At 43.6% G+C, this 14,219-nt stretch overlaps 1 protein-coding gene across 1 annotated transcript in view; it reads left to right on the forward strand.

Moving 5' to 3' along the window:
- The window catches only part of camkvl (CaM kinase-like vesicle-associated, like), a 38,293-nt gene extending 24,243 nt beyond the window's left edge, over positions 1–14,050 (forward strand). Inside the window, exons 2-11 of the mRNA XM_060048284.1 lie at positions 3,566–3,672; positions 4,473–4,604; positions 4,933–5,007; positions 7,188–7,326; positions 8,253–8,373; positions 9,027–9,102; positions 9,209–9,345; positions 9,558–9,636; positions 9,750–9,837; positions 11,378–14,050. Of these exons, the coding sequence (XP_059904267.1) occupies positions 3,578–3,672; positions 4,473–4,604; positions 4,933–5,007; positions 7,188–7,326; positions 8,253–8,373; positions 9,027–9,102; positions 9,209–9,345; positions 9,558–9,636; positions 9,750–9,837; positions 11,378–12,859 (2,424 nt within the window). The 5' untranslated portion in view covers positions 3,566–3,577 and the 3' untranslated portion in view covers positions 12,860–14,050. The remainder of the gene's footprint in view (positions 1–3,565; positions 3,673–4,472; positions 4,605–4,932; positions 5,008–7,187; positions 7,327–8,252; positions 8,374–9,026; positions 9,103–9,208; positions 9,346–9,557; positions 9,637–9,749; positions 9,838–11,377) is intronic.
- The last annotated feature ends 169 nt before the right edge of the window (positions 14,051–14,219 follow it).

The raw sequence follows: 14,219 nt of genomic DNA on the forward strand, positions 1-14,219 counted from the left end.
GGTCTTTCGAACAACATGTCTCATGGAAATGTCCATTCAGCATGCTGTCACTCACAAACACACACACACACACACACACGCATACACACACATACACACACACACACACACACACACACACACACACACACACACACACACACACACACACACACACACACACACACACACACACACACACACACACACACACAAACACACGCACAGACTTATGCATACTGTTTATCTCTCCCACACATAAAAATACACGCACACAATCTCTCTCTCTGTCTCACTGGCTCACTCTCTCACACACACACACACACACACACACACACACACACACACACACACACACACACACACACACACACACACACACACACACACACACACACACACACACACACACACACATACACAAACTCTCACTCACCCAATGCGAGGGATGGGAGATTGAGGGGAAATCTGCCTCTGCAATTTTTGAGCTTCAAACTTTCCCCATTGTCACAGCCATTGCTTTATATATAGTATATGTAACTCTTTTCACCTGAGTATGATGTGCAGGGTTCAGTTCATCTCTGTCCTCATATTCTTCCAGTTCTTCCACTTATCACTTCAGTCTTTCAAATAAAACTCACTCCATTCAAGTAAATAGGCCAGACTGTTCTGCTAACAGTAAACAACCAGAATGTCTAGTTTCTTTTCCTGAGATTTTTTTCTCCTGAATACTGAATAGGTCTATGCCTCATTATGTTTAAATAGATAAATAAATGATGAATAAACCAAAACAATTTCTCTGCCTATCTTGGCATGATACATGCATGCCAACCAACATAAAGCTCATTTGCCTGTTTTGATGAGGGATGAGCATTAAAACAGGATGAAAGTGTAAATATATTCAGCATTATCCAGCTGTGCCTGGAGGGAAGGTACATTGTAAAATGTACCCTTTACATTTATGTCACTTACAGAGTTTGTCTGTGAAGCTTTAAGAATCAGAGGCACTGGGAGAAAAATGATATTCCGTTCACTCTTCCCTCTCTGTCCTAAAGAAGGAAGACAACTATAAGGAAATTGATGTTGATTTGTGTGAAGGCTACCAAACCTTTTCAGTCCAAACACACTGTTACTGGTTTACATTGAAATCGTATTGTGTAGAAATACAAATGCTTTATGTCAGACTTTCGATCTAATACAGCATCAACATCCCGATATTATACACCGATTGTTTCTCGTTAGTTTCTATTTGGATTTTCATATAACCTTCCAGTATATCTGGACATCCCAGCACACCGCTATATTGTGCTCTACTTTACTATAAATAAATAAATTGTATGCTCCAATAAATTGCAGACGGTTCCCACATTCCTATTTATGTCCACACATGTGATGCAGAAATCACACCTGCAAAACCCTCACACGAACACACACAAAGAAATAGGGAAAACACACACACACATACATACACACACATAGTGAATCCCAGATGTCTGGATTAGGTGGACAGATTAGAGATTACGGCCAGCATACGGATTACACAGTTCTCCACAACCACGCCTCCCGCATAGCTCAGAATCACTTCTGGCATCATCATCTACATCAGTTATACTGCAAACACACACACACACACACGCACGCACGCACGCACACGCACACGCGCGCGCACACACACACACACACACACACACACACACACACACACACACACACACACACACACACACACACACACACACACACACACACACACACACACACACACACACACACACACACACACACACTCACACACACAAACAAACATTCTTGATATATCCTCTTTCTTTTTTTTACTCTCTCTCTCTCTCTCTCTCTCTCTCACTCTCTCTCTCTCACTCTATCCCGTACGCAAACAACATCATCTGGCGTCCAACGTGCCGTATTTTACAGACTGCCCCCGCTCGCTCTGCCGACATTAATCTAATTCCTCTCTCAAAAATCCTTTAAACTCTCCACCCCTATAGGAGTCAGGGTTAGAATAAGGCGCCGCACATCTGGCATAGAACCGTCCAGAAATGGGACTTGTGTGTAAAGCATCCGTAAAAGGCGATACGAGTGAATGATGTGGAAAATCTAATCACTCAAGTGAGGGGAAGGAACCGTAAGAGTGATGGCCAGGGTTTCCGGGGAATCTGTTTTCCCGCAGCACCCGGTGCTTAATGGACGTGATGAGCAGAGAGCCGACTGCCCTGGGACCGGGGCTTGTTGTGTTGGAGAGTGGGATCATGCCACGTCGATATCACAGTCATTATCTACAGACAGTGTGGTTTCTCCACCATGGCTCTCTGATCCATTTGTTTTCCCTTCCATTGTTGATGGCGCATGGAAATATAATCCGAGTTATTAGGATAACTTTTGACTAGACATCCCAGAAATGCAGGTGGTACAGCAGAAATTGCAGATTGTAATGGGGTTTAGAAAGAGGTTACCTTTTTTTTTAAGAATAATTAAATGAGAAAAGATATACAGAGAAAATATCTTTGTATGCAATGTGAGTGAATTGTAAAAAGGAAACCTCAAATGTAAACATTAATCTCAGTTGAGGTATATATTATTGACAAATGCTACGTTGTTGAGCTTTTACATTCTACATAAGTGTCTTAATATGAATAACAAGAATACTATATATCCTCATGTTTAGTAAAGGGAGAAGAGAGGCAACTCTTGGTGTTGCATGGTGGCTGGGCCACAGTTAACATTAGCTAAAGCAAAGGATAAGAACGGCTGAGCTAGATCAGAAGGCAAATCCATCTAAATCCACCGATGTGTTCAGGAAGATAGACATGCTAGAACCACACCCCATACACATACGTACACACAAACAAACATCCACGCACACAGAGACACACGCATCCTCACACAAACACACACACACACACACACACACACACACACACACACACACACACACACAGACACAGATATACCGCATTAAACTCAAAAAGCAATCTATAAATAAATAACTAGAGAGAGAAATAAACAAGCAGTAGTGCAATTAAAATCCAATGCTGTCAAAGACATCCAAGGGCCTGGAGTGATTGCACATTGAGGAATCACACAGACAGCTGCCTTTAGGGTCCTGCCCACACATTCAGGGGGCATTTTTCCACTTCAAAGTTCAATTTGGACTGAACAGACGTTTGACTTTAGTGGAGTAAGGGGAAACAGCTAGGTGAGAAGCCGCACACTTCTATGGGTGACTGGCACGCAGGCAGCGGCAGGACGCGTAGAGAGGATGCAATGTGTGCATTATATATGACGATTGTCTATGCTTCAAAGACATTAGACACTGCAGTCTCAGAACGCATCCGATTTGTGACCCTGGTGACTTATTTTTCCTGAAATCCCGGCCATCTGAATGTTTCTGTTTCGGGGATCCAGTCCAATATTCAATTCAATTTTTATTTTGACCTAAAAAGGGTCCTCTTCTAGGCGTTTTTTTCCACTAGCCCTGTGCATATTCATCAAAGTGTTGTTCTAAGATGCGTTGAACCTGCAGATCACGATGGTGAGTCCTTCTCACGGCTCGGTGTTCCCCTGCTAGGTGGATGCCGCCATGCCGTTTGGATGCCTTGCCCTGCGGGATGGGCGGAACTACAGCAACATGTCTGATGTCATTGACAAATACGAGATCGGACAGGTCCTCAAAGCGTAAGCATCGTTTCCTTGACTGCTTTCTCTTTATGAACAAAATGGGATGTGTTTTCATCATCTGCGCTGGCTTGACTTGAAATGATTAGAAGATCCGGTGAAGGACATAATATGAATTGGTCAGGAGGTCAGTAGACTCAAGAGAAGCATATTTCAAAGATGAGCAAATCAATTGTGTGCACATACTTTGGTCATCAGAGCAAAGGCAAAGGCAGTGGAGTATAATTAATTCAGCTGATATATTCTGTCTTGCCCAAATGAATCTCTTGGACACATTTTCAAAGAGCGGTGGGGTTCTGCCTGGTGCTTCTCTGTCTAGCCCATTCCCGTGCACCTTATCTAGGACTTCACCTCACACGCAAACGAACGCATGCACACAAACCACAAAAAACAGACACAAGCATACACACGCACGCCACGCAAACACACAAACACACAAACAACACACACGTACGCACACAGTGCATTGCTTTTATGCCAAAAAAGGCTGATTAATTCAAAGAGACTAGTGTGTTCAGAAAACAGCCACCTGTTTTGGAGAACTTTAATAAGTACTTACAATATCGATCAACTATGTTGGCCGTTATCCTCTTCCCACTTTACCGTTTAGCATTTTCAGAAAACCAACGTGTGACAGGGGGAGGATGAAAGGGAAATTAGGCCAAACCCACGCTGTTGCATCACCAATAAGGGGGCTGGATGTTAGATAGTATTACAGTGAAACACACTATTTTACATGTCATTTTACATCTATATGATATATATATATCCGTCTATCTATCTTTTTTTTTCCTGTGCAGGAAGGAGTTTTGTGAGCTGTGCCTGGCGAAGGACAGACAGACAGAGAAGGTGTTTGTCTGTAAGAAATTCCTGAAGAAAGATGGCAGGAAAGTCCGCAAGGCTGCCAAGAACGAGATTATGATCCTGAAAATGTACGTGCTCAGTCGGAAGGTTGACAGATGGAATGACTACAGTAAGATGCAGTACCGAAAGCATTCAGCAAAGGAGAGACATAAATGGATATGAGAAGATAAGGGGACGTTACTCTTCTAGAATATTGCCTCCTAGTTCGCTGCAGAAGCTGTGTAGAACTGTTTGCCCTCAGCTTCAACCGAGGTGTCTACTTATAAAGTCTGTCCAGAAGTGATCTCAGCCCCACTGGAACATCTTTTTGTGTGCTTGTCCTAACCTTTTACATCAATAGATGGTACACTCTTGGTGTTGGCGGTTTGAAAGATTTGGTCTTTTCTGTTTTTCCAGGGTCAACCACCCAAACATTCTCCAGCTGATAGACACATTCGAGACTCGGAAAGAATACTTTATCATCCAGGAGCTGTAAGTGTTTATTTTACAGACCTTTTCCTTTGTGTGTGTGTTTATGTGTGTTTGTGTGTTTGTGTGTGTGTGTGTGTGTGTGTGTGTGTGTGTGTGTGTGTGTGTGTGTGTGTGTGTGTGTGTGTGTGTGTGTGTGTGTGTGTGTGTGTGTGTGTGTGTGTGCCCGTGTGTCTGTCCACGTGCAAAATAGCTTTTATGTTGTTTATTACGGTGTGTACAGTATACGTATAAAGTATGTATGCAGTTATTATAAATGATTACCTAGTTCAGGGAATGTTGCTATAACATGAAGGTAATTATGTCAGATGTAATTGCACGTTGACACGCAATATAAGAGCATGGTTGAGTTGTAAAAAACAATAAAGATATACAAACATTTGCACAAGACGGGAAGAGAAAAAGGAGAAAGATGAATTGTAAGATGCACATCCATCAGGTCCCATGACGGGAACTTGGCTACGACCTCTTATTACTGTGTGCTTTGGTGCCCCCCTTAGCAACAGAGGATGATGCTAGTTTTGATGAGATATTTGCTCGTGGTAACACTCCTATCATTGAGTGGCCCTAAAGCACTAATTTGACATAAGAGACCTCCACAGGGACCACAGGATCAACACACGGGCGCTACTGACACATACCCACTTGTAGACACACAAGTGCTCTTTTCACCTTTTGAAATTGTAATTTAAATATCATTTCAATAGCATAACATTGAATGAAAACTAGATAGGAATAAACACACCTCTTTTGGTGTGTGTGTGTGTGTGTGTTTGTGTGTGTCTGTGTCTTTGTGTGCATGCTAGCATCAATCAATATTAAGGCTGACCTAGAAGCATAGGTATGTGCGTTTGTATGTGTTTGTGTGTGTCTTAAATTCTGTGCTTGTGTGTGTGCGTGTGCGTCGTTGATTGTGTGCTTGTGTGTGTGTGTGTGTGTGTTTGTGTGTGTGTGTGTGTGTGTGTGTGTGTGTGTGTGTGTGTGTGTGCGCGTGTGTGTGTGTGTGTGTGTGTGTGTGTGTGTGTGTGTGTGTGTGTGTGTGTGTGTGTGTGTGTGTGTGTGTGTGTGTGTGTGTGTGTGTGTGTGTTTGTGTTACGTAAAGTTTATCAGGCAGTCTAGGCACAGTCAGCAATTTTCTATTATTTCCTTGTTTTTTCACCACACTAGAGCCCCAGGTAGTCTATTTATAGTTTACACAAAATACTGTCTGGGCAAACTGTGAAACAATCCAAAACAAAAAAGAGAAAAATACATCCAGAAGAGCTGACATTCGCACAAGGCCCTTCTGGGACGTCCATTTAAACATTCATCCATCAGCGATATGTCTGCTCCCTCCCTGCTACATGTTGCAACTTCAAATTATAAAAAACGAAATTATAAACTTTAATTAATCCATAAACGTTGAACCTGAATCAAGAATAATTACATACAACAGTATTTATATTATGCACATGTAGATAATAGTATTTTGACACATATACAACAAGGCCTACCAACTGTACTACCTTGGCACCTAACCTAGAAACCCCTTCTATAAATCGAACTGGACCGTCCTTCCACTGGCTTGGCAGGTCGTGGGACTAAACAGCGCCTGTGCAAAAAATAAAAAATAAATGACTTCTTTAATAAGCAGTTCATCCAGAAATGTTGGAAAAATATACTCACATAAAATCTTCTATGGAGCCCATGTGTGTCTGTCTCTGTGTGTTCAGTTTCTGTGAAATTCAGTTTCGGTTAAACTTTCGGTGAAAGAGAGAGTTGAGGACCCTGAGCCGTTGCAGGCAGTCGCTATTGACTGTTAGTGTTTAATATCCCACACTATTGCCCAGGCAATCACTGTCCTGCTCGGGGCAGTGCATGATTAGCACTGTAATCTTTTTTCATCTCCCAAAGTGAAATCGGTGTACTACATTTCAATCGCATGTTGAATTGCCCGGTAGGGTCAGATATGGGCTCAGGGTCAACGGTTACTGGAGTTTGTTTGATGAAGTGGCTTTGATAACTGAATGGTAGACCACGTGGTCAGGTGTGCTTCAATGGTACAATTGCCTGACCGAAATTGAAATAACAAGAATATTTGTTGTGCTTGTATTGTGTGTGTGTGTGTGTGTGTGTGTGTGTGTGTGTGTGTGTGTGTGTGTGTGTGTGTGTGTGTGTGTGTGTGTGTGTGCGTCTTTGTTTAGGGCCACGGGAGGAGATGTTTTCGACTGGATTCTGGATCAAGGAAACTATACAGAGAGGGATGCCTCCAATGTAATCAGACAGGTCCTGGAAGCAGTGGCCTACCTGCACTCTCTAAACATAGTCCACAGAAACCTGAAGGTATGTGTGTGTCTGGCTATATATCATATGTGTGTGTCCATCTACTGCCCTGTTTAAAAGAGAGATACATTTATAATCCATCAACTTTAATATATTTATATATGACATATGCTTCGATATAGTTTTATTATTTATTTTTTATAGCCTTTTATTATTGCCTTTTACTATGTAAGTTATGCAGGTATAAGACAAAAATATTCAAAAATCATTTTGGAGATGCCGTCTCAGCCCAGAAAGCAATTTTGGTTAATTAGTCAAAAGCCTCTCTATGGAGACAGGTAAAAGCAATACACAGCTGCCTCAGTTAATTACTTTCCTTTTAACATTTTTAACAAGGGAGTAGACACTGCCTTAATGGTCGTAATCTTTTCACTAGTCTAGTGATACAATGTATGTAACAGACAAACACACACGCACACACACACACACACACACACACACACACACACACACACACACACACACACACACACACACACACACACACACACACACACACACACACACACACACACACACACACACACACACAACATCTTCAACCTCTTAGGAGGAACTATCAGGTTTCAACCTCCCCCTACTGGTAGAAAATGGTACCTCCCCTCCTATAACCAGGACTCAACTTTGTTCAATAAAACAATTACAGTGTAACTAAAGGAAAGTATTAAACCAGCACTATAAGTGCAATTAAAATAAGATTGAAACCCTTTGCAAATTGTTCTTGCAAAATCAGCTCAACTGAAACTGGAGGGCTATTATTTATGCACTGTGTATTGGGATATTGGGTGGAAGCATATTTGATTGTGTGTGTGTGTGTGTGTGTGTGTGTGTGTGTGTGTGTGTGTGTGTGTGTGTGTGTGCGTGCGTGTGTGTGTGTGTGTGTGCGTGCGTGTGTGTGTGTGTATGCGCCTTACCTTGTGTTCCAGCTGGAGAACCTGATGTACTACACAGAGAACAACCACAACAAAGTGGTTCTGCGAGACTTCTACCTCTCTAAGTTTGAAAACGGATCCATCACGGAGCCCTGTGGAACGCCAGAATATCTCGGTACATTCCATATTCATGCGTATCTCTCCCGCCATCTCCCTTGCTCTCATTTCTGCTCTATTTCTTGGCCTTGTGCTTTGGCTTCTGTTTGGTATTTCATAACAGAACATCTTCCACAGAACATCTTCCACTTTTTTTGAGAGCCCCAGCCGACAGGACTTTAAAGTTCATCTGTGATGATGTGTCAGATGGTCGCTAGAAAAACGGACATCTGACTGAGACCGTCAGATGATAAAGAGTCACTTGTCCTTACCTCTCTCGTCAGTTCCACCTCCTGTCTGCTGCTTGACTCGCTGGGAGATTCATGCCAGGCCGAGCTTGGAGTGTTGTGCTGAGTTGGTTTGGACCCAGTTGTCCCCCATTAAGGGCCAGGACATCCATTCATAAGACTGGGCCGAGTCATCGGAAGCATAAATAAGGAATCAGGGCACAGGCCTTGGGCGAGGAGAGATATGGAGGGATTTGGTGTGTGCAGGCTAAATGCTGAATTTGGCACATTCGTGTGAGAATGTATTTTTAGCCTAACCCCCCCTTTTTGTGTGTGTGTGTGTGTGTGTGTGTGTGTGTGTGTGTGTGTGTGTGTGTGTGTGTGTGTGTGCTGTTTGCCTATGACTCTCTATCTGTGTCATTCCCTCCCTCCCTCTTTGCATTAGCTCCTGAGGTGGTGGCACGTCACCGGTATGGCCGTCCTGTGGACTGTTGGGCTGTGGGTGTTATTATGTACATACTGTAAGTCAACGTCATTGTTCCAACACAAAAGCCTTCCTTGAATTGAGAGAAAATTCACTTTTTTTCGTTATTTTTTTCATGATCATTGCTTTATTTCCTGTTACAGCCTATCAGGTAACCCTCCATTTTATGATGAGACAGAAGAGGAAAACACGGATCTACACAACCGCATAATTTTCTGTCGCATTGTTGCTGGCGAGTTTGAGTTTGACACTCCATACTGGGACGACATCTCACCTGCTGGTACGGTCTTTATGCATCGAGCAATAAAGAAAATGCTATTTAACTTCTACCCTGCCAAGTAGTCAAGAATCAATTGAGATGATGTTCATTATGTGCACTAAAGGGACATTTTTGAGTTAAGGGGCTGTTTACTCCATCCTTTGCACTTTATATCACGTTGTACCCACTTCCGTAGAGGATTCAAGGGGATATTTCTTGTCTGTTGCCTTTAGCTAAAGAACTTGTGTGTCGACTGATGGAGGTGGACCAAATGTTAAGAATCACAGCACAAGACGCACTGTGGCACGAGTGGTGAGCACGCACTCACACACTCATGTATAATAACGCATACGACTAACACATTTTCCTTTTCAATCAACATGACCTATTTTTTACTAACAGTAATTCTGTTCCCTGTTTGCCAGGATTTCAGGCAACGGGGCTTCGGAGAAGAACCTAAAAGACGGAGTGTGTGCTCAGTTTGAGAAGAACTTTGCCAAAGCTAAGTGGCGGGTGAGAATTCATTAACATTACTCTTCCTCCGGCAGTAAAGGTTGATAATAACAACCAAGAGCAGATACAACAGCTGTAGGTGCCAGGGAAAGAGGAAAGGGTGGGCAATATGAAAATGCAGAGATATATTGATACTGAGTGTGATGGAAATGTCCCCATTGAAGATAATGATGATTGGTTTATATTTCATCACAGCTATATTCTCTGCTCTTATCCTAATGTGCAATTCAGTACAAAGAACCTTTTGTATTATGCAGATATTACAAAAGACACATGGAGATATAGAAAGAGGCTATCATGAACAAAGGAGTTTTCGATGATGGATAACGAGGAGTTAACGAGTATGTTAATGATTCTCTAATAGCACACATAACCTTAGTATAATAACATTCTGCTCTCTCCCTCCATGTGGTTCCCAGGAGTTGAAGGTACTGTAGCTCAGTGTGTGAGAGGCTGGGAGGCCAGAGTGCGGGCAGAAACTCACAATCAGCCTAGCATGACTCAATACAGAAATGCAATGCGTAGTACCGCATTAGTTGTCTGGTCAACTAAACAATAGTGACTATAATTTAATGAGCACAGGAAAAAATATATATACATTGAATGCTACCTTTGACAGATGTAGAGATGTATTGATCATGCTGGAGGATGGTGAGGCTCTCTTCATTAGCTCTGGTCCAACCCACTGCTTCTTCAGCTTGTCCCAGAAGAGTCCCATCCACTCTGCCCCCTCTTATCTTCATAAGATAATACTCAGACATTCCGAGTGGCCTTCTTCTCTGTCCCTTCCCTGCTCCTCGTCCGCACTCATCTATTATAATACAACTATCGCAAACCAATCGAAAACTGTGAAAACCTTTGGTGAAACCAAAATGGCAATGGTAAACGTAAAGAAAAGGCTATTCATGCCTGATAACTAATTTAAGATCAGTGAAGATGAGGACAATTTGAGTGTCTACCAGACGAATCAAAGCCACAGTGGACTATTGGGATGCTCTTTTTGAAGCAGTTCTGGCCCTCTGTCATTCCTCTGAATTGGTTTTCCCGTTTCATTGCCCCATACTGTGCCTCAGTGTTCAAGTCAAGTCAAGACATACTTGACACCCTTAAGCATCTATGCAGCCAAGCCATCGTGTGATTGGTGAGACAGGTAAGTATAGACATGGCTTTCCTGAGTCCATGGGAGCTGCTATCTGGATCTTCCCTTACCCTCTGATATGGTCCAGGCAGCTGAGAAAGAATGGTTCTGTGGGTGGTTTTATGCCAAAACTCGTACGCCTATGCCCCTTGAATTGTGTAGCTGTCAGATCCCTCTATAAGAGACGCCTCACGATCTACACCATGCCTAATCAAGGTGCCTTGACAGATGTATTTTGTCAAATGCTTGTCTTAAGCGCTTCTCTGTGTTGCTTCGCTAAAAGCAACCAAGGAACTGAAAGAAGCTTTTCGTGCTAGCTATTAATAAGTCAATGTTTATGATAACCATCTCTTCCTCTGATAGTTGTGGTCTCTCTCTCTCTCTTTCTCTCCGCCTCTGCAGAAAGCCATTCGCGTCACCACCTTCATGCAACGGCTGAGAAACACGGAATCAGTGGTTGATAGTTCAGCAGAGGGGCAGGTAGGGGAGGAAAAGGGGGAAGCAGATGGAGAGGGGGAGCCGCAGGGCAGCAAGGGGGATAACCAGGGAAAGGGGGAGAGTGAAGACGACGTGACAACCAGTAGTGTCTCTTTAGAAGTAACTGTTGAAAATTCAACGTCGAGTATGGCCCAGGGGGAGGGCAGCACCCTCGATGACCCAACAAGCATTAGCGTAGGTCCATCTTTGGACATTTCCCAATCAGACACAGAGGAAAGTTTTGTGCAGTCTAGTCAGCTGAACTCTACTCCGAAACCTAAAGAGGTGGGAGCGAATAACGTCGGGCCAAAGAAAGAAGCTGATGATGGAAGCAGGAGAATTGCCGCCAATGTGGGCCTAAATAAACAGGCTGCCGATCTCAAGCCAGCCTTAGTGTCGACTACTGACCCCTCGTCAGCAGCCAATGCAGAAACGATCCACAAAACGGCCTCCCCTGGCACTAGCAGCAAAGGGAAGATCGCTGCTACACTCCATGGCAATACTAGCACCCCTGCAGTGGCTGGTGCACCCGAGAGGACTCCTGCAGTGCAGGGGGAAGCCAAAGCGGAGAGCGATGGGAGTTGGTGTCAGACTCAACTCCCAGAGGCAATGGCAATCGCTGTTGGCTCCGTCGTGCCAGGGGTGGAGGCTGCAGTGGGTGGGGATGTAGTCGCAGGGGAGAGGTTAAGGAGCGATACAAGTCCCATGGTCAGGAGGGACAGGGATGCTAGGAAAATCGACAGATATAGTGCTGAGTATCACCTAGAAGGCACTGGCCCAACACCGGGTCATGGTTCTTACACAACAGGCACTTCAGCTAGTCTGGGCCGCCACTCACCCCTTTACCATCCAGATGTTGGCACGGTGGGGTTAGGGATGTCGGGGGCCTACGGGAACCCCTACAGCTCCCTGTATGCAAGCGGAGGAGTGGGACTGTACGGGACGGGGCTGGACCACGGAGGCCGAGGACTCACCGGGACGGGGAGCTGCAGCAGCTCCACCAGCGACTGGCAGATGGACAGCGTGATCGAGCAGATCGAGAAGCAAATGGCCGCCGTGCTGGAGAAGATTGAGGGAGACATGCCGTCGTTACTGGAGCAAATCAGTGACTGCCCCGCCGAGCCGCCGCGCGCACGGAGTGCGCACGCCTCCCCGGCGACTTCGCGCGCGCGGACCTCCGCCGCTGCCGCCCAGTCGACCACCCCTCCACCTCTGCCCACCTCTCCCAGGCCCCCGCTGCCTTCTCTCCCTCACCTCACCATCCCTCCTCCGTCCTACCCTCCTCCCTTCCCGCCTACGCAGGCTTCAGGCCAGGGTGGCGGGGAGCTGGAGGAAAGAGACGGGCAAAGGGCGGCTGCTCGCTCCAGCCAGTCTCCCAGGGCCATGCCTATGGGCAAGGGACTATGAAGAGAGCACAGGCCGTGAGCGACACACGCCATCATGAACATTGGATCTATCGACACTTCCTCATTCACAATAGCATTTATGTAAACCCATTAATCTGACTCTCGAGGAAAGGTTAGCCATGGAATACTGTTTGATTCGTTTGTGGGCTATTATTGTTTCTATAGAAAATACACATTATGCCGGTCATTAGCTCTTTACTGCATTGAAATGCTCTCTCGGCCAGAGGGTGGATAAATAAAAAGCATTGTGGCCGTAACAGAGTTATGATTATAAGGATTATTAGACAATTGCAACATGCATAACTATGCTGTAGGTTACTTTATATACATATAAGAGAAAGGCGATCCCTACACATGCAGACATTTTAAAAGCGGCATGGTATACAAGTACGAGAATATAAAGTAATACAAGGTATAAACCCTATTATTACCGACAGGTATTTTTGTACTTAACAAGGTGATAAACCGAACAGAAAATATATTATAACTTGCTTTGTCCCTTACAAACTGTAAATAACTAAATATTTTTTCCTGCTATATCACTCTTGACTTTTCATGGCCAAACTATGTGTTTATCTGAATTACGCAAATCACCTGTCTCTTACGTATCTCCTTTTTAAAGTTTATGTAGCCATTTCCTAGCTCTACCACGAAACCATGAGCTTTGAATCAATAGACTACCTGTACATAATTATGGAGGATTTCAGCTGATCAATTGAGCTTTTGTGCCTATTGAGCTTTTGACATTCATCCTTTTGTATATGAAGTTTAATTTCTTGCCGCAAAAAAAAAGTTAAATGCTTTGTATGATTAATAAAAATAATATATATATATATATATATATATATATATATATATATATATATATATATATATATATACATATTTACACACAATCCACACTGGAAACAGCCATTCCATTGTTTTTTTCTTCAGGCCATCTACTATACAATTCCTCATAGCATTTGGTGTGCATTACTTTGTTTCGTTGATACTATTGGCTTATGTTACCTGGACTGTGCAATGTTCCCCCTAAAAGCTTTAAAACGTGTTGTCTTTCTTAAATTCTTTCTCTTTTGATATGTAACATATGATTACTCATGGTTTCTTCTTCAAACGTATGTGGCTCCTCTTTTCCTGTGTCGCTGTATTTGTGATGTCTTTCAATTAAAGTTTCAAAAGTGTTGGTTTACTTTCGACAATTATTATTTGCCTTGGCATTCAAAGTTAAGCCATAATTCAAATCGGCAGATATAATCACAAGGCGTAAACGATTTTGCCGTTGTGGCTGCGGGTTATGCCTACATGTCCCATCTGTCCATGCGGATTGGACTGGCCTATTAATATCTACGTGTCGGGTT

The sequence above is a fragment of the Gadus macrocephalus genome, chromosome 1, assembly GCF_031168955.1.
Source record: "Gadus macrocephalus chromosome 1, ASM3116895v1".
Lineage (NCBI taxonomy): Eukaryota > Metazoa > Chordata > Actinopteri > Gadiformes > Gadidae > Gadus > Gadus macrocephalus.